General features: G+C 35.0%; 1 protein-coding gene across 1 annotated transcript in view; it reads left to right on the top strand.

The window, feature by feature from the left end:
* The window catches only part of BRWD1 (bromodomain and WD repeat domain containing 1), a 111877-nt gene that overhangs the window by 27829 nt on the left and 65664 nt on the right, over positions 1–18384 (top strand). The window contains exons 9-15 of the mRNA XM_065876412.1: positions 7746–7846; positions 9010–9080; positions 10701–10801; positions 11614–11654; positions 12861–12959; positions 15846–15996; positions 16233–16367. Coding sequence (XP_065732484.1) covers positions 7746–7846; positions 9010–9080; positions 10701–10801; positions 11614–11654; positions 12861–12959; positions 15846–15996; positions 16233–16367 — 699 coding nt within the window. The remainder of the gene's footprint in view (positions 1–7745; positions 7847–9009; positions 9081–10700; positions 10802–11613; positions 11655–12860; positions 12960–15845; positions 15997–16232; positions 16368–18384) is intronic.

Raw genomic sequence — 18384 nt, 5'->3', positions numbered from 1 at the left:
TTCATTTTCATATGTGAATTTACCTAGGGTATATGTTAAGTGGTCTATAAGTAGATTTGGTGTGAAGTTCTGTGATAAAAGTGACTTTTCTCAACTCCTGTGGCGAATATTCTTGAAGAATAAAGACTGCAGACTTATTTTTGAAGGATGACAACTCTAATTGGGGTTGTGTTTTACTTTGAAAATGTAAGCAAAATTTTTGATTTGCCTGTCTATTTTTTGGCAAGGAGTATATTGTTCTCTAGAGGATTTTATAGGTTAAAAATTAATTCAAATCCTAGCTATGTTCTAGAGGTTAAAAAATTTTTTTTCATTTTGTTATTTGGTATGAACTTATAGGCAACGTAACAGCAAATAAGAACATTTATAATACTTTTTGAGGGTGTCTGTCTTAAAACCATTAGGGAATTCTTCAGTGTGAAAGTGGAGCTCTGGTCTTCACTGAAAGCCCCATTCTTTTGGTAATGGGGGCCCACATGTGTTTACTACCTACTGAATATATCAAAAAACTCTACTTGGGTGGTGATAGGTTTTTATACTTCAGAAAGCTTATCTGTGCTTGCTAGTGGTTACTCTGAAGTTCAGAGTCAAGCAAATGCATGATTTTAGTTATTAATCTTTTTCATGTTCTTTGCCTTGTTGTTACTGGCATGTATAAGCCATTTTAAATTTTAGTAAAGGTTTTCTTTTTATTTATTAAAAAATGGTATGTAAGTAATACTGTTTGCAAAAAAATTAGACAGTAGTTAATAGCAAATAAAATTAAAGACTTCCATAATCTTACCATCTAGAAATAATCACTTTCAGTATTTTAGCACACACCTTTCTCATGGGTAGCAGTATACAGTGTCACTTAATATAATTTACATTCTCAAAAATGTTAGTATTAACTGGGTTAGAGGTAGAACCTTTTGTCTAAGAGGATCAAGTGAACATTCTTCAGGAGTAAAAGACATAATGCAGAGCTGGCAACTAGAAAAGCTGGACGAGGGTGACAAAAGTATCTGAAGTACTAATAGAATGAGAAATTATGGGACCGAGATACAGGAGATAAGGAAAGCCCAGGGAGAGGAACTTGAGTTTGAAGGCATATGCCAGTTTCACAGGAGGTGGCTGAGAAGCTTAGCTGAAATTCTGACAGACTTGTAGGGTTGGGGAGGATATATCTTGGAAGTATGTATGCATAATAAATTCATAATAAATACGCAAATTTCATCAGAGAACTAGAAGTTAGGAAAAAGGAAATTCTAGAATTGAAACATATAACTGAATTTAATAATTCAATGGATGGTTTTAATAGCGGATTAGATGCAACTGAAGAAATCAAAGAGAGAATTAATGAGCTGGAAATGAGGTTAGAAGAAAATAAATAGATGGAAGCACAGAGGGAAGAGTTTGGAATGTACTGGAGATTAAGAAATGGATAGGAAATGCTGAAAAGATTCCACAGGTGTATACATACATATATACCATATGTGTAATTGGAATTCCTGAAGAAGAGGAGAGAATGAAGCAAAAGCTATGTTTGTAGTGATAATAGCTGAGAATTTTGCAAAATACGCTAAAGAACTAAAGCCACAGATTGAAGAAACACTAAGGATCCTGGGCAGAATAAATATACAGACATACTAAACATTACAGTAAAAGCTTTAAAACTGAAGACAAAGTGAAATCTTAAGTAACCAGAGGGGAAAATAAAGAAGGAATGAAACTGATGGCTAGCTTCTCAGTAGAAGCAGTGGAAGTTGATAGACAAAGGAGTAGTCTTCTTAAAGTGTTAATAGGAAATGACTGCCAGTCTTGAATTCTGAACCTACTGAAAATACCATTGAACTACAATAAACACATTTTCAGACAAATGGAGAGTTTCTTAGTGATGGAACATCACTAAAGGGAATTCGAAATAGTATCTATTAGGCAGAGAAGGAATGTGATCCCAGGCTTGGAATAAGAAAGAATGAAGAATTTAAAAAAAAAATGTGTGTGAGCAAATGGAAATAAACATTGACTTCATGCAACAAATGTAATGTCTTAGGGTTTTAAATTATGTATAGAATTAAACTAACAGTAATAATAGCTTGTATATAGGGAGGAGGTAACTTTAGTATTTGTTAGATCTTTGCATTTCATAATCTCTAAAATAATTAAAAGACTAGCAAGAGAATATATAACTACTAAGCTTAATAGAGGGGGAAATATGGAGTAATAAAAAAGCAAGAAAGGAAAGAAAAAGAAGTGTAGGAAAAGTACTGAGATGATGCTAGGATATCATTAAATGACATTGTAATCATAGATTACTTCTAAATGCATTAAATGGTCCGGATAAGAGAGAAAGATTTCAGACATAATTGAAAAACAAACCTCACCTTCAATATAAGGGTATAGGGAGTCTGGATGTAAAAAAAAGTGAAGGATGGAAACAATTATCCAAAAATTAACCATAAGAAGGCTGGTATAACATACTAATATTAGATAAAAAGGCATTAAGGCAAATACCAATTTTAGAGATAAAGAGGGACAATTTATAATGATTAAATATTTCATTAGGCAGGAAGAAGAGTTCTGAATTTGTATGTGTTCAGTAACACAGCCTCAAAATACATTAAGCAAAAATAGAACATATGGGGAAAAATAGACCTCCATAATATTAATGGGCAATAAGCACATCTCTGGCTCTCTCAGTAGTTGGAAGAACAATCTGTGCCATTAAGAATATAGATTTGAACAATGTAAATAATAAGCTTGATCTGTATGATACATTAGAACACTACGTATTATATTCGCATCATTTCTTTTCAGTCGTAAGTGGATTGTTATATAAATATTGTCCACATTCCAACCCTTAAACTAAGTTCCCAATAAATTTGAAAATACTGAAAATAATCTTAAGTATATTCTCCAGTAGTGCTATTAAGCTGGAAATTAACTAGCAGCCAGAATTAATAGAATAATCCTCACTTTTATAAATTAAGCAATACACTTTTATGTAACCCATGCATCAAAGATGAAATCACAATAAAAATTTGAGAATATTTTGAACTGATTAATAATGAAAATATTATAATTATAACTTGTGGGATATAGAGTTTGGTAGCCAGCCACCAAGATGGTGCCCAGTGATTCTTGCCTCCTCATGCTGTTACCCATTGGTAGTCTCCTTGTTGAATAGGGTTGACCTGTGTAACCTATAGGATACTGGGAAAGTGATGTAGGGTGACTTCCATTGCTTGATTGTGAAAGGTTATAAGACAGTGGGAGTCACTGTCTTATTCTCTTGACGTGAATGGAAACATCTGTCTTATTCTCTTGACTCACTTGTCTTGAGGGATGCCTGCTGTGTCATGTCGACAGGACACTCAGACAGCCCTATGGAAAGGTCTTCATGGTGAATAATTGGAGTCTCCTACCTTAGCCGTGTGAGTTGGCCTTTCTGGAAGCATGTCCTCCATCCTCATTTAAGCCTGGGCTGACATCTTGACTTCAACCTCAGGAGACCCTGAGCCAGAACCACCCTGCTAAGCTGTTCTGAATTCTTGACCCTTAGAGACTGTGAAATAATGAATATTTACTGTTGTTTCCAGTAGCTAAGTTTTGGGATACTTTGTTATACAACAGATAATTAATACCCAGCTGAAGCAGTGCTGAAAGGGAAGTTTATAGCCCTCAATGCATATATTAAAGAAAAGGCTGAAATTCAGTGATTAGATGTATTTCTCAGAAAGTTAGAAAAAGAACAGGAAACAATTAAGGATGGAAAAAATAAGCATAACAGTAAAGAGTATCAACGAAGCCAGAAGTTCTTTGAATGAAATACTAAAAATGGTGTAAGACTGAGATTAATCTAGGGTCAAAATAGAAATATCATAAATATTACCGTATTTGAAAAAGGGAATCACTATAGAACCTTCAGACACTAAAAAGTATATTTTAAAAGTTTTATATGGAAAATTTGAAAAAGTGAAATATTCTAAGACTGGCACAGAAAGAAATAAAATCTGAATAGACCTGTAACTATAAAATGCATTGAATCTGTAGTTAAAATTCTTTCTCTACCTGTTAGTATTTCTGTCAGAAATGTTTAACCTGAATCACATGAGGAAGCAGTCAGGCAAGTGCAGATTAACAGTTTATGAAAGCAATCTATATCCTTCAAAAGCTTAGTTTCAAAAAGACAAAAGGTGGGAGAACTATTTTATAAGGGAAGTAAAAACTGTGACAAATATAAATATGTGATTTGGATCCTGTCTTTAAGAGAGGAAAAAGAAAAAGAAAACCTATAATGGACATCTGAGAAATTGGGGGAAATTTCAATGTTAATTGTATATTAAATGTCTTGAGTCTTATAAATGTATTATGTAGGAGAATATTATTGTTCTTAGGAGATACATGCTGAGGATTTTAGGGTTGAAGTGTCATGATGTCTGCAACTTAGATTCAGATGGTTCAAGTCCATCCAGTAGCCAGGGGCAAGTGTGGCAAAATATTAACGATTGGTGAATCTTGGTGACTGGTATGTGAGTGTTCATTGTACTATTCTTGCAGATTTTATGCAGATTTGAAAGATTGCAAAGCGACATTTGGGGGAAATGAACAAACACTATACTATCACTGCAACTGTTCAACATTAGCAAGTACTACTAAGCAAGAAAAAACAAAAATGTATAGATATTGGAAAGAAAGAGAAAAAAATTCTCGTTTTCTTTTTTTTGGCCGTGCCGTGTGGCATGTGGGATCTTAATTCCCTGACCAGGGATCTAACCCCTGCCCCTTGCAGTGAAAGCATGGAGTCCTAACCCCTGGACTGCCAGGGAAGTCCCCCAAATTCTCATTTTTCAAACAGTTTGATTACCTACTTGAAAAAGCCAAGAGAATCAATGGAAAATGCCTTGACAGATTTCAGTTTAATCCTACCGTAGTTGTGGGACTAGATAGTGATAATGGCTGCAGAGTATTGTGAATGTACCAAATACCACTTAATTATACATTTTAAAATGGTTGAAGTGGTGAATTTAACGTTGTGTGAATTTTACCCCCTCCTCCACTCCCCCATGCTAATAGCTCTGTCTAGAATGCACATGTGAGCACACAGGAAAGATTTGCATTTTAACAGTTAGTAGGACAGCTTACTATCTTTAAATAATGCATTCTTCAATAACAAAATAGAGAATCAACATACATTAAAGACTGCTTTTTTTGTCACTGAATAAGTTGTAAAAGTAGAAGTTATTATGCTCTCAGGCACATGTTATATACTAGACAGTTACTCAGAATGTGTGATTTCAGGAAAACTGTTTTGACTTTGGAAGTAGACATGTGAGATTGCAGTACAGAATTGCAAAGCCAAAAGGGACTTTGAGAAATTGCAGTTCTTACTGTTTTCTTTATTTAGAGATGCATGTTACAGTCACCGATGAGTAGCTTTGAGGTTGGTTAATAAAACATGGCTATATGTCAGCGATACTGCATTTGAGGAAATGTTGTTACTTAGAAACAGTAAAAGGAAGGCTTCAAAAGTTAAAAATGCCTGTTAGGTACTAAAAAAAAAATCTCTTAAAACGCAAACTTAGGAGGATTTACCTGGTGAATTCTATAAAACCTATTAGAACTGCTGAGAGCTTAGTAAAACAGATAGATACAGGACCCATGTCCTAAAACCAAAACTTTCTTATAAACCATCAATAATCAGTTTGCAAATATAATGAAAAAAGTACATAATTCATAATAGCAACAAAAGCTTCACATAGGAGTAAACTTACCAGGAGACGGGGAAAGGTCTTAAAAAATAATGGCAGAACCTTGGGTGGTGGGGAGGGAATAGTCTAAATAAGTGAAAATGTCTACCATGCTCCTGAATCAGGAGATTCAGTGTTGTAAAGCTGTCACATCTCCAAATGATGGTGTAAAGTCAGTGTATTTACATTTGAAATCCCAGTTGCTTTGTTTTAATGGAACTTGGCATGTTATCAAGTTCATTTAGAAAGAGAAAGATAAGCACAAATAGCCAACCACCCGCCCAATCCCTCAAAAAACCCCAAAACCCTCAACTTTTTGCGATACTAGATATTTAAAAATGCTTTAAAAGATGTTATAGAGAAAACAGTATAGTGTCAACCCAGGGCTAGACAAAGACATCAGTGAGACAAAATAGAGAGCAACAAACGTCTTGTGTATCTGTCATATTGTCACCTGTGTTCTAACTAACTTTAATTAAAATTCTTTACTCTGTGTTTGCAAGGTTACAAATTTTACCTTGTTTTAATTAACAAGAATTATCCAATTGTTAATATAATTTCAGTTATTACTTTTAATGGGATATTCTCTAAAACTCATTGTTGGTCCATATTCTGAAACATATCTACTTAGATGTAAATAATCACTTAAAAAACTCTTCATTTCATATATTCGAAGAGAAGGAGCTTAGAAGAAGCTTCACTGAAGAAGTCATAGGTTCAAATCCTATCTCTCTTACAGAGTGTGTATAACCTTGGGAAAAAGCATGAAACAGAGATAATAAACTATATCTCTCTGGCATGTTGTAATGATAAGTAAGTATGTAACTCATACGGAAAAACAAAACCAACGCATTTCTTCCCAACACTTCCTTTTCTCTTAATGGCAATACTGGTCTTCCTTTTGCTTAAGCTCCTTTATCTTGAATGTCTCATGAGTCAGCAAGTTGTGTTGCTTCTTTCATGAAGGTAGGGGGTACTGCCATCCAGTTAAGGTTCTTGGATCAATTGGATTGATTCTTGGTTCTTTATCTTATCTGTTCCTTTTCAATCAATATTATATACTGCTGTCAGACAGATCTTTGGGTTGCCTTCAGTGTTTTACTTGAGAACTACAGTTAACCTCTTAACTTGGTGTTATTGGGTCCAGATTTTCTATCCATTTAACCCATTTCCATACCAAAATGAACACTTAGTCTTATAGATCTTTCTGTTAACTATCACATATCACATTCCCTCTCACTTTTGTATTTTTGTTCATCTTATTCCTTTGCCTAGTACGTTTTTCTTGTTTTCCTTATATTTTTCTGTCTTTTAAGCTGCCTTAAAAGCTGCCTTTGGTCCAGGATGTCTCTGGACCAAATTGATCTTGCTTTCTCTAGCTTGTTTGTGTAGCACAAATGTTAGCCCTGTTATGAAGTTACGATATAATTTTTGTGTTTTCTTATAATACTTTTATGGTTTTGTTATTTAAATATTTAAAATGTTGATCACTTGGAATTTATCCTGCTTTACAGTCTGAAGAATGGATCCATTTTTTCCCAGATTGTTGCACAGTTGTTCCTTTACCATTTATGCATTTACGATCCATTGTTTCCTCAACTGATTGAGATGGCTCCTTTGTCTTAAGTCTTGTGTATTAGGGTCCAGTTTGGACTTCACATTTTTCCATTGGTCATTCTGTCATTGTGTACCTACTATGCCCCATAGTTTTAATTAATTGGCTTTGTGGTCAGGTTCACATTGATAGGACTAGATCTTTACTTTCTCTTTGTAAAAGTTTTTCTGGCTGTTCTTGTTAGTTTTGAAAATAATCATTTATTGAGATCACATTACATTTACAAATTAGAGATAGACTTCATTTTTTACAGATTATGAGTTTTCGCTGCAATAATATTACCTATGTTTTGGATTTCTTGTGTTTTACTTAAAGTGTTAGTTGAAGTTAACTTTGAAAAACTGTTTAACTTCAGTAGCAGCTCAGGAAGCTGAATTGTAAATGTTATTCCTTTTTAGTTTAGCCCAATGGCCAAAGGCTCTCAAAGATACATGGTCTCTACTGGTGCTGATGGGACAGTTTGTTTTTGGCAGTGGGATTTAGAATCCCTGAAATTCAGGTAAGTGACTTTAATTGTGTAATAAGTTTTCTTTTTTAATGTTGTTACAGTTTAGTCTAGTGAAATGAAATCTGATTATAAAGAGAAATTGTGTATTGTGATTCCCTTTTTACTTTTGAATTTAATTTTTATCATATACAGCATATGTGCCATATTGACTACTGTTTACACTGTACGATTTAGATAGTTGGATATGTAAAAGGAGCATAGCCATGCTGTCTTAGTGGGCACATTTTTTTGAAAAAGAAAAAGTGATAGTATATATGTGAACATTTTGAAAAATATTAGAAAAGTATAATTACATAGGCAGAAATTTAGGAAGGATCATTTAAGAATCAGACCTGGATCATAGCCCTGCACTGCCTAGTGTGTTACCCGCTAGCCACATGTCTCTATTGAGCACTTCGGGTGTGGCTAGTGCAATTGAGGAATCGAATTATTAATTTAAATTTAACTGATACGATTCAGTTATTACAAAACTTTTAAATGTATTTCAAACAACTTGAATATGTGAATTTAGTTTTTCATCTATAAGTTTTATGAAATCTGAGTACAGATCAAGTATTTTTGATGAAAACTGTTCAAATTGAGATGTATTATTAGTGTCTAGTGTGATCTGGAAGATTTAAAAGATTTAATATGAAAGAACCTAAAGTTCTCAATAAAATTTTATTAACATTGATGTGATATTTTGCATATATTGGTGTAAATGAAGTAAAACTAATTTTATCTTTTTACTTATAATGTGGCTACTAAAACACCCTAGTTTTATCTTTATACTTATGATGTGGCTACTAAAAATTTAAAGTTACACGTGTGGCTTGCATGCCCTTTCTGTTGGACCATGCTATCACCCGGTGGTTCTACATCCTACTCTGCGGCCTCAATAATGGATTCTCTCACACTGTCTGAGCTTTAGTCACCTAAGTTACAGAACGGGGGTTAGTAGGCTTGCTCTTTCTGTATACTATGTTCTGTATAAGTTTGGGGATTGGACAGTTCTCTGAAATCCATCCAGCTATAACCGCATATGTGGAAATATTTGGTATACTGTGAGGTACTAGAAATAAGATTATAACATTTAAGTATGCTAGATTAAAACCAATATTTTAAACCATGTTAATGTGCTAAACTAATATATTTTAAAACATCTTCTTTTCAAGTCCACGTCCCCTGAAGTTCACTGAAAAGCCTAGACCAGGCGTTCAAATGCTTTGTTCTTCTTTTAGTGTTGGTAAGACAACTTTAGTGTTTTTTTCTTAGTTTTATTTTAGCATTTTGAATGACCACATTATGAGAGCGAGCTGGCAGAAAGGAGGCTTAAAGTGTCCATATGAGCAGTTCTTGTGCCATGTGCCCTGTGCGTATGATAAACCAAGAATGTGGTCTTTTAACTGAACTGCATGTTTTTGGTAGTTTAAATTTGTTTTCCACACACCTTGTGAAATTATTCTCCATTTTCTTGTACAGTGGACTTGTGTGAAACCTTTCATTTTGGGAGAGGTCAAAGATCTTTCCCCATAGAAGTCTGAAAATTTGAACAAGTGAACTTTATATTCCAAAGCTAGGTTTAGGTGTGTAAAGCTATTCGGAAAGCAGAGCCCCTTTTCATGCATTTTCAGAGCCGCAGCATCTTAAAGTCATTGTCACGACTAATACAACAGAAGGAGATAGTGAACATTTCCAGTCTGAATTAACTTTTAAAAATTAAGCCTCATTTGATGTGTGCTTCCTGCCCTCCCCCCCCCACCCCAGCACCACCAAACAATTCTCCGACACTAGTTAGGTGTCCTATAATTCAACTCAATTCTGACACTACCTACCTAGAGAATAGTGTGAGATCCCACAGGTTAAGGTCTCAGTCCTACAAGATGCCCCACCTACCCCCAGCCTCAGACCAGGTTGTCACCTGTGCTTCTGACTGATGGGCTATATAGAGCAGAGATTCCCACAACTTCCTCCTTGGTTTTGATTAATTTGCTAGAGCAGCTGACAAAACTCAAACATTTTACTCACTAGATTTTCGGTTTATTATAAAAGGATATAATTCAGGAATAGCCAGATGGAAGAGATGCATAGGATAAAGTACGTGGGAAGGGGCACTCTCTGGGTGTGCCATTCTTCTCTGATCTCCACCTGTCCATCAACCTGGAATCTCTCTGAACCTTGCCCTTTTTTTTTTGCGATACGCGGGCCTCTCACTGTTGTGGCCTCTCCCGTTGCAGAGCACAGGCTCCGGACGCGCAGGCTCAGCGGCCATGGCTTATGGGCCCATCCGCTCCGCGGCATGTGGGATCTTCCCAGACCAGGGCACGAACCCGTATCCCCTGCATCGGCAGGCGGACTCTCAACCACTGCGCCACCAGAGAAGCCCTGAACCTTGCCCTTTTGAGTTTTTTATGGAGGCTTCATTACATAGGCACAGTTGGTTAAATCATTGATCATCACTGTTGATTCAGCTCTCTCCCAGCTCTCTTATCACACGGTTGGTTCCCCTAGCAGTTAGCTCCCATCCATAGATGCTTTCCAAAAGTCACCTCATTAACATAAACTCTGGTGTGTTTGAAATGGGTTTGATGAAAATCAAGACACCAGTATCACTTCACTTAGGAAATTCTAAGGGTTTTAGGAGTTCTGCCAGAAAAAGGGATGAAGACCAAATATATATTTCTTCCTAAAAGTCACAGCATTACACTGCATTAATTTTAAAAGTTCTTTATTTAATGAGTTAGAAAACAGATTTGTTGAGATAAATTTAGTTTTGGCATAGAGAGCTTGCTTAATTTAATATAGAAATTTGGTTAAGATATTTGTTACAAACTGGATTTTTTAAACCTTAAAATTTTTATTTCAGGTGGTATGTTTTTAGCCACAGGTAGTACTGATCATGTAATCAGAATGTATTTTTTGGGTTTTGAAGCACCTGAAAAAATCGCAGAACTTGAAAGTCACACTGTAAGTATTCATGTTTTAAAATTCTGTAGATTGTTTATATTCCTGTTGGTACATAGCCTCATATTGCTAAGGGAAATTGTTACTGATTTTAATTTTAACTTAAATTCAGGGGGAATTGGATTTAAAGGTGAAGCATGATATTGACAAACTCAGCACCTTATGGTGCCAAATACTTTGCAGTGGTTATTTCATCTTTAAGTCCAAACTCTTGATTATGATAATTAATCTGGGTGATTAGGTTTGAATTGATTGGGTCTATTTATCTAAACCAAGCTCATGAAATTAGAATGCTGTTTTATCAGTGTGTACTAAGATAGATAACTCTCAGTATTCTGGAGTGCTGGTTAGCGGTCAGGTCATCTTTTCTCCTATAGGAAGTTCTGTGAAGTTATTTGATTAAAAAAATCACTTTAAAGGAAATTATTATTATTATTTTTTGCACATAATCATCGAAGTGAATATGCCTTGTTTTCAGCTATTTAAACCTTTTATTTTGATCACTTTCTACACATATCAATTTTTATACAGATGTAATTAATTGCAAATACTGCTTTAATTTTAGAAGTAGGCTTCTTTTTACCACATGTGTCTGTCTTTGAGACAAGAGCTGTATCTTAGTCTTACTAGGTTCGTAGTTAGATTCTTTGCACTTAAACGTACAATGTATGTGTGAATGGCAGGGTTAAGCAGCGTAAGTGCATATCTCTAGCTTTAAACCAAATGTGCTTCTGGCTCTAAAACTGAGTGGGTTTTCTTTGTGTACAGACTATGTAGATGATTACTTTTGTGTTTGGTTTTTTTCCCCTCTTTAGGATAAAGTTGATAGTATCCAATTTTGTAACAATGGTGATCGGTAAGTAAGTGTGTGTTTGTTTTTTAAATTTTTTTAATTTAATTTTTTTTTATACAGCAGGTTCTTATTAGCCATCCATTTTATACACATCAGCGTATACATGTCAATCCCAGTCTCCCAATTCATCCCACCCCACCCCCACCCCCCACCGTGTTTGTATTTGTGAGTGTGTTTTTAGGTAAATATACTATGCTTCCTATTAGTATAACTAATATATCACTTTGTAGGTATATATCATATTGCAGGTACTTGTTAGTAAATGTAATAATTGAAGGAAAAGTGTCTGGGGCAGGGAGGAAACAATTAAATGTAAGTTTTAGAATTGTAGTTTCTGCAGCCTCCTATGACCAAAAGTAGTTTTTCTTTATCTCACTGCTGGCTAAATGTTTGATTTATAGGAAAATTAGGTGTAAGGATAAAGAAGTTTGTTATATTTGAGTAGTTAAAAGAAAATCTTTTCTAATCAATCACTGTGATATAGTGCAACAGAATTATCACTTAAATTATATCGTTTATGGTCCCCAGTGTCTTTTCAGGTACCTTTCCTAAACTGTGATTTTTTAACACTTAGCTTTATTAAATGATTGATGTATTCTTACACATGGCTAGCATGAATTAATTTGAGTTTAGAGTTAAAATGCTTATAATGGTGCTTTTGGTCTTACTGTTTCTTCCATACATTTTTTTTGTGTGTGTGTGGTACACGGGCCTCTCGCTGTTGTGGTCTCTCCCATTGCGGAGCACAGGCTCCGGATGCACAGGCTCAGCGGCCATGGCTCACAGGCCTAGCCGCTCCACAGCATGTGGGATCTTCCCGGACCGGGGCACGAACCCGTGTCCCCTGCATCAGCAGGTGGACTCTCAACCACTGCGCCACCAGGGAAGCCCATCTTCCATACATCTTTAATTGTCCTTCTCCCCCCACCCCCCCTCCAAATACTTATTGTACATTGTCTTTTCAAAACTCAATCTATTCGAGAAGCTAGTGATTGAGTTTGAAATGTGCTTTACTTAATAGGGCTAGGCAAATCATAGCAAACCAGATTTTCTCTGTTTAGATACGCTCTAAATTCCGTGTCTTTTGGAATAAACACCTATAGATTTACCTGCAGTCAAGTTAGCTACAATAAAAATTTTTTCACTTGAAATATTAACTGTAGCCCTTGGTAACATGTATATGAGTAGAAGATCTTCTTTTCTTTTAAGGTTTTTAAGTGGTAGCAGAGATGGAACAGCACGGATTTGGAGATTTGAGCAGTTAGAATGGAGAAGCATCTTACTGGATATGGCTACAAGAATCTCAGGGTAAGTTGAGATGGTTTGTTTCTAAGTAGGTGCATCCTAAGTGCTTGGTCTGTCTCTCTCTCTCTCTCTCTCTCTCTCTCTCTCTCTCTCGTTGGTTGATTGCTTTGTTCAGGGGACTGGAGCCACCTCCTATTAGAAGAGCTACGATCTAAGTGAATGGCTCCCTCCTGCACATCTGACAGATAAATACTTAAACCTCGTATATTCTTTTTTTTTTTTTAAGAATTAATTAATTAATTTTTGGCTGCGTTGGGTCTTCGTTGCTGCGTGCGGGCTTTCTCTAGTTGCGGCTAGCGGGGGCTACTCTGTTGCGGTGCGCGGGCTTCTCATTGCAGTGGCTTCTCTTGTTATGGAGCACGGGCTCTAGGCACATGGGCTTCAGTAGTTGTGGCTCGCAGGCTCTAGAGCACAGGCTCAGTAGTTGTGGTACATGAGCTTAGTTGCTCTGCGGCATGTGGGATCTTCCTGGACCAGGGCTCAAACTCGTGTCCCCTGTGTTGGCAGGCGGATTCTTAACCACTGTGCCACCAGGGAAATCCCCGCCTACTATTTCAAAAAATACATAAAAATAACTCAAGTATATCAAATGTGAAAATTTTCAGAAAATTCTACTTTTTGAAGGTAGGATTTTTGGAATTTTTAAGAAGTCACTTACAGCTACATCTGGCGAAAAAAGCAAACAAACACACTTTAGGTTTAAAAAAATTGGGCTCCAGTGGGAGTGAAAATTTTTCTTTTTGTATGCTGAAATTTTGGTTTGTAAAATGGCATTGAAGGCAAGTTTGTCTAACTGTCCCCCTCCCTCAACCTCCAAAGTCTCAAAAACGTATCTTTAGCATCTTTGAGATAAGTTTAGTACTTTGCAAGATAAATATTACAAATTTCAAATACATTGCTTTTTTGGTTTGTATATTTTGGGAGGCAGTACAGGTGGTGGAAAGAATATGTGTTTTGGAGTCAGACCTTTGCTCAAATACCATTTACACTGTTTATAGCTGTATAATTTTGACAACATCATTTAATATTTATTAATCTGTTTCATCATCTGGGAACTGAGACTACCTGCCTTTAAGTATTGTTGGCAATTTTAAATCATGAAAATTTCCAGCACTGCTTGGTCTAGAGTAGGCATATCGATGTTCTTAGGAGTTTTTCTGAGAAATGTTACACATTTTAGATCTTCATGTCTGCTTTATTTTTAGTAATAGTAGGAGAAATTAACCCATTCTCTGCTGTGGCTCAAACAGTTGTATTGGATTTCAAAATAAATTTGATATTAATATTTTTGTGGAATGATCTGTGGTAGAGAATGGAAAGAATACATACTAGAAATCTGATAATCCTTGTTCACAAACAAATCTTTACAGTTATTTAAAAATGTTACATCTGGATATTTAGAAGCATCTTAGTGTGAAAGTGAATAATAATGAAAGAATGGCAGTGAAGAACATTTGAAATGGTATTCACCCATGAATAATTATTTTATTAGGCAAAATAAGAATACCATTGTAAAAACTTGAATAAAAATTTTTAAATGAGACTGAGAACTATTTATTTTTCTTGTTGTCACCCTCTCTTCATGGAGAGAACTTTTCTTGTATTTTCCCTCATGGTGGAAATATTCTTTTCTCATTTAAAGTTTTACTTATTTCAAATCTTGAAAGGCAGTGTTTTCTGTGTGTAAAAATTGATGGATATATTTGTTTTAGTGTTCTAATCTTGGCTAATCAACTTGATGAAATGCAACTTGTCTGTTAGTAAATTCAAATGAAGTGTGGAGGGTCTTAGCCTGTATTCCATTTTGTCATTTATTTATTTAATTTATTTGGCTGCGTTGGGTCTTAGTTGTGGCATGTGGGATCTTCATTGCGACGTGCAGGCTTCTCTCTAGTGGTGGCGCATGGGCTCCGTAGTTGTGGCACATGGCCCAGTTGCCCTGTGGCATGTGGGATCCTGGTTCCCCGACGAGGGCTCAAACCCGTGTCCCCTGCATTGGAAGGTAGATTCTTAACCACTACGCCACCAGGGAAGTCCCCTTTTGTCTTTTATGTTACACTTCCTCTGACCAATCTAGTTAGATTTATTCTCTCATTTGTGTTCCATGGTGCTTACATAGATAGGTGTTACATAGCACTCATTCTATATTCTTGTAGCCGTTTTCTTTAAAATACATGTTTATTATATGCTTAATCATTTCTTAGAATGTGCTCTATGATTTCAGAAGCAGCTAGGTCCCCCCAGTCCCCCCAACCCCATACTACTGACTGCTGTATTTTATACAGAAGCTTTGCATATTGCTTTCATAAAGGCAGCAAAACACTGCAGACGTGTATCCAAGACCGTTCTTGGAAAGGACCTGTAGGAACAGTTTATAGGGAAGTAGAAAGAGATGAATGCAGCTCATTTACAGTTCAGCAAATTGAGAGTCTGTGTCAGGCACTTTACTAGACATTGGGGTCATGAAGATGAATTACCTTCTTTCTGTCTTCCTGAAGTTTTTTGAAAAAAAAAAACTCATCTATAGAGAGTGAAGCAGTTGAAAGTATTACTTAATAGGGCGGGCTTGGGGTCAGGAGAAGGGAATAATTAGAAAAGAGGTAGAGAGAAAGCTTTGCTTTTATGAGCAGCGGCGGTATTCTGAAATCTGAAATCTGCCTGTATTCAGTCTCCGAACTGTTTGTAAATCATCCCTTACCCCTCGGGATTTTGCCCTTATCTGTTTATAGATAATCTTTTGCGGGTCAGATGTGATGAACTCTCTATCGAGTTGGTAAGGTATGGACATGAGCTGGATTACTTCAGTTATTTTTGTATTGATGAGGGATTGTGTACATTGTACAGCCTCCTACACATACAGCATTGCACATTTCATTTTTTTTTTCTTAGAGATTTATCTTTAGAAGAGGAAAGGTTTATGAAACCCAAAGTAACAATGATAGCTTGGAATCAGAATGATAGCATTGTTGTCACAGCTGTGAATGATCATGTCCTCAAAGTGTGGAATTCTTATACTGGACAACTGCTTCATAACTTATTGGTAGGTAGTTTTTATAACATATAACAAATAAAAAATTTTTGAACTATAATTTTATTTTTAATAAACATGTTTCATTTATATTATCAAATGAATAGAAATTTGTATATATACTAATGTATAAATTACTGTCATTAATACATATTTAAAAACTCTTATACACTGTGACAATATGGGCTTTTAATTTTAAACTTGTAACTTGCAAACCCTCCTTAACTGTATGACTTTGTTGAATAAAGGGACATGCTGATGAAGTATTTGTTTTGGAGACACATCCCTTTGATTCCAGAATTATGTTATCTGCAGGACATGATGGCAGCATATTTATATGGGATATTACAAAAGGCACCAAGATGAAACATTATTTTAATATGGTAAGTGGAGTGAGAGGTATCTTCATGCATGTTTGCATTTGTTTCAAGTATTTGGATAATGAAGTGTAGCCAGAAACCGACCTGCACATTTTGGCAGTTTATATTTCTAGAAATCAGGGTACTACCTAGTCTGATAAATATCTGATAGCCATATATACATGCATACATACAAATGTGAAATTAATCTGTATAACTAATTCACATGAGGGAAAGATTTTCAAAATTTATTTATTTAGCTTTGTGTGTGTGAATTTGTCCCTGTCTGTGTTTAAGTTGGCAAAATTATGGTAATTCACACAACTTTTTCACTATTTAAATTTATTAAAACATTGGATAATAAGGACTTCCTGGCCATCCAGTGGTTAAGACGCAGCACTTCCAATGAAGGGGAACTAAGATCCCACATGGCACGTGGTGCAGCCAAAAAAAAAAATTTGATAATAAAAAATAATACTCGGAGTCATCTAGGGAATCGAACATCATTGTTTGTTTTTCAGTGTTTCTGCTTTTTGCACATGAATATTTGAAAACCAGATTACGATCTTATTGCATGTTTTTAGAATTTCTTATACATAACTACAATACAGTTACCAAAATAGGCAAATTTAACATTGATAAAGTAGCGTTATCTAATCCAGGTTTACATTCAAATTTTGTCAGTTGTCCTAATAATGCCTTTATAGTTATATTTTACCCTTTGGACCAGGATCTGATTCAGGATCATGCATCGTATTAAGTAGTTATGTATCCCTAGTTTTGTAAGATCAATAATTCTGCCTTTTTTTTTTCCTATATCTTGCCCTTTTACAGGCAAATAATGTTACAGGATATCTCTGTTTTGTCTGATATTTCTTCATGATACAATACTGTTTCACATTTTTTTGATGTAATAAAACATAAATGGTAGTGTGCCGTCCATGCGTTATATTAGACCGCACATGATATTTACATGTTCCACTGTTATATGGTGGTAATTATTAATATTTGGTTAAGGTGGCATCTGCCAAGTTTCCCCACTGATTTTTAAAATAGTTGTTTTTTTCTTTGTAAATTTTAAACTGATTTTTTCAGAGACTATGTAAATGTCTGGTTCCTCATGAAACTTTCACAAATATCAGTATCCATTGAAGGCTTTCTAATGGCATCGTTCTTTACATATTTAGTAGTTGGCATTGTTGCACATAGTTTTGTAATCCTTTCTCATTTTATGTAAAGAATGTTTTTCAAACCCTTAAATATTCTTTAAGAATTTGCAAATGTATTTTTGACGGTAAATTCAGCCTATTTTAGAAGTATGTTACCTATATGTTTAATTTACTGTTGTTGGGTATTTAAGTGGTTTCTAAACTATGCACAGTAACGATACTTTGAATGTTTTTATACTTGGCTGTTAGGTAGATCCCTAATTATTTCCTTGGGATAAATTCTGAGGGAAGTGTGTAAAAGGGCTTGTACCTTGTTAAGACTTTTGATTTTTATATATATATATATATATATATATATATATATCTCATATATATATATGATAGGTTTTATAAAATTACTCTTCAGTTTATATTGAGATCCAATTCAAACTATAATTAATTTTTGAGGCAATATAGTAGCATCCTATAGGCGAATGATTCTTAGATATTTGATTGAAGATCATCTTAGTTCATGTGTTCCATGTTTTTGTTGGGTTTTTTTGACCTTAAAATTTTAATTTCAATGTGCTTACACTGGACAGTTTCTTCAACAAACAGTTTAAAATACAGTTTTTTATTTATTAACATTAAGTGCACTAAAACAACTTAAATAGCCTGACCCAAGTACATCATTGGGCATCTCTGAAACTTGCATCTCTGTTCAAATTACTGGAAAAAGAACTAAGCCTTCTTCAGTTTTTCTATGGCCTTAAAATTCATAGGTACATCCATCTTTTAATTAGCCTTTAAAACTCAATAGGAACATTACATACTAAATTTAATCTATTAAAACAGAAAACTACATTAATTCAGGCTTTAAACAGAATATAAGC

This window comes from Phocoena phocoena, chromosome 4 (assembly GCF_963924675.1).
Source record: "Phocoena phocoena chromosome 4, mPhoPho1.1, whole genome shotgun sequence".
NCBI classification, from domain to species: Eukaryota; Metazoa; Chordata; class Mammalia; order Artiodactyla; family Phocoenidae; genus Phocoena; species Phocoena phocoena.
This window is presented reverse-complemented; position numbering and strand designations above follow the sequence as displayed.